The sequence below is a fragment of the Mesitornis unicolor genome, unplaced genomic scaffold (genome assembly GCF_000695765.1).
Source record: "Mesitornis unicolor isolate BGI_N332 unplaced genomic scaffold, ASM69576v1 scaffold47911, whole genome shotgun sequence".
Classification (NCBI taxonomy): Eukaryota; Metazoa; Chordata; class Aves; order Mesitornithiformes; family Mesitornithidae; genus Mesitornis; species Mesitornis unicolor.
In genome coordinates this window covers 1-290 of record NW_010166691.1, presented here as the reverse complement: position 1 = coordinate 290, position 290 = coordinate 1, and the positions used below count along the sequence as shown (strand labels likewise).

The 290-nt window shown below is 69.0% G+C and overlaps 1 protein-coding gene across 1 annotated transcript in view; it reads right to left on the bottom strand.

The window, feature by feature from the left end:
• LOC104548895 (nucleolar protein 16-like) overlaps positions 1 to 181 on the bottom strand; it is a gene marked incomplete at its 3' end in the record, with an annotated part of 903 nt that extends 722 nt beyond the window's left edge. The window contains exon 1 of the mRNA XM_010195044.1: positions 44 to 181. Coding sequence (XP_010193346.1) covers positions 44 to 181 — 138 coding nt within the window. The remainder of the gene's footprint in view (positions 1 to 43) is intronic.
• Positions 182 to 290: the final 109 nt, after the last annotated feature.

Below are 290 nucleotides of genomic sequence, written 5' to 3'. Positions count from 1 at the left end.
CGACCCCGGCCGACCCCCCCTCCCCTTCCACAGCCACACTTACCAGCAGCATCTTCTTGGAGATGGGGACGGCCTTGTTGGGATCCTCGGCCAGGCCCATCTCGGCCAGGTTCTGCGCCACCGACTTGGTTGGGTCCCAGGCATGGCGGATGTGTGAGCTGCAAAGGGACAGCGCCGGCATCACGGGCTGCGCTCGCCCTCCCCACCTGGGTTCGTGTCCCCCTACCCGCAGACGAGCGGTCCCTGAGTCCTCCCCGAGTCGCGGACCCTGGTCCCCCCGGGGTACCCTC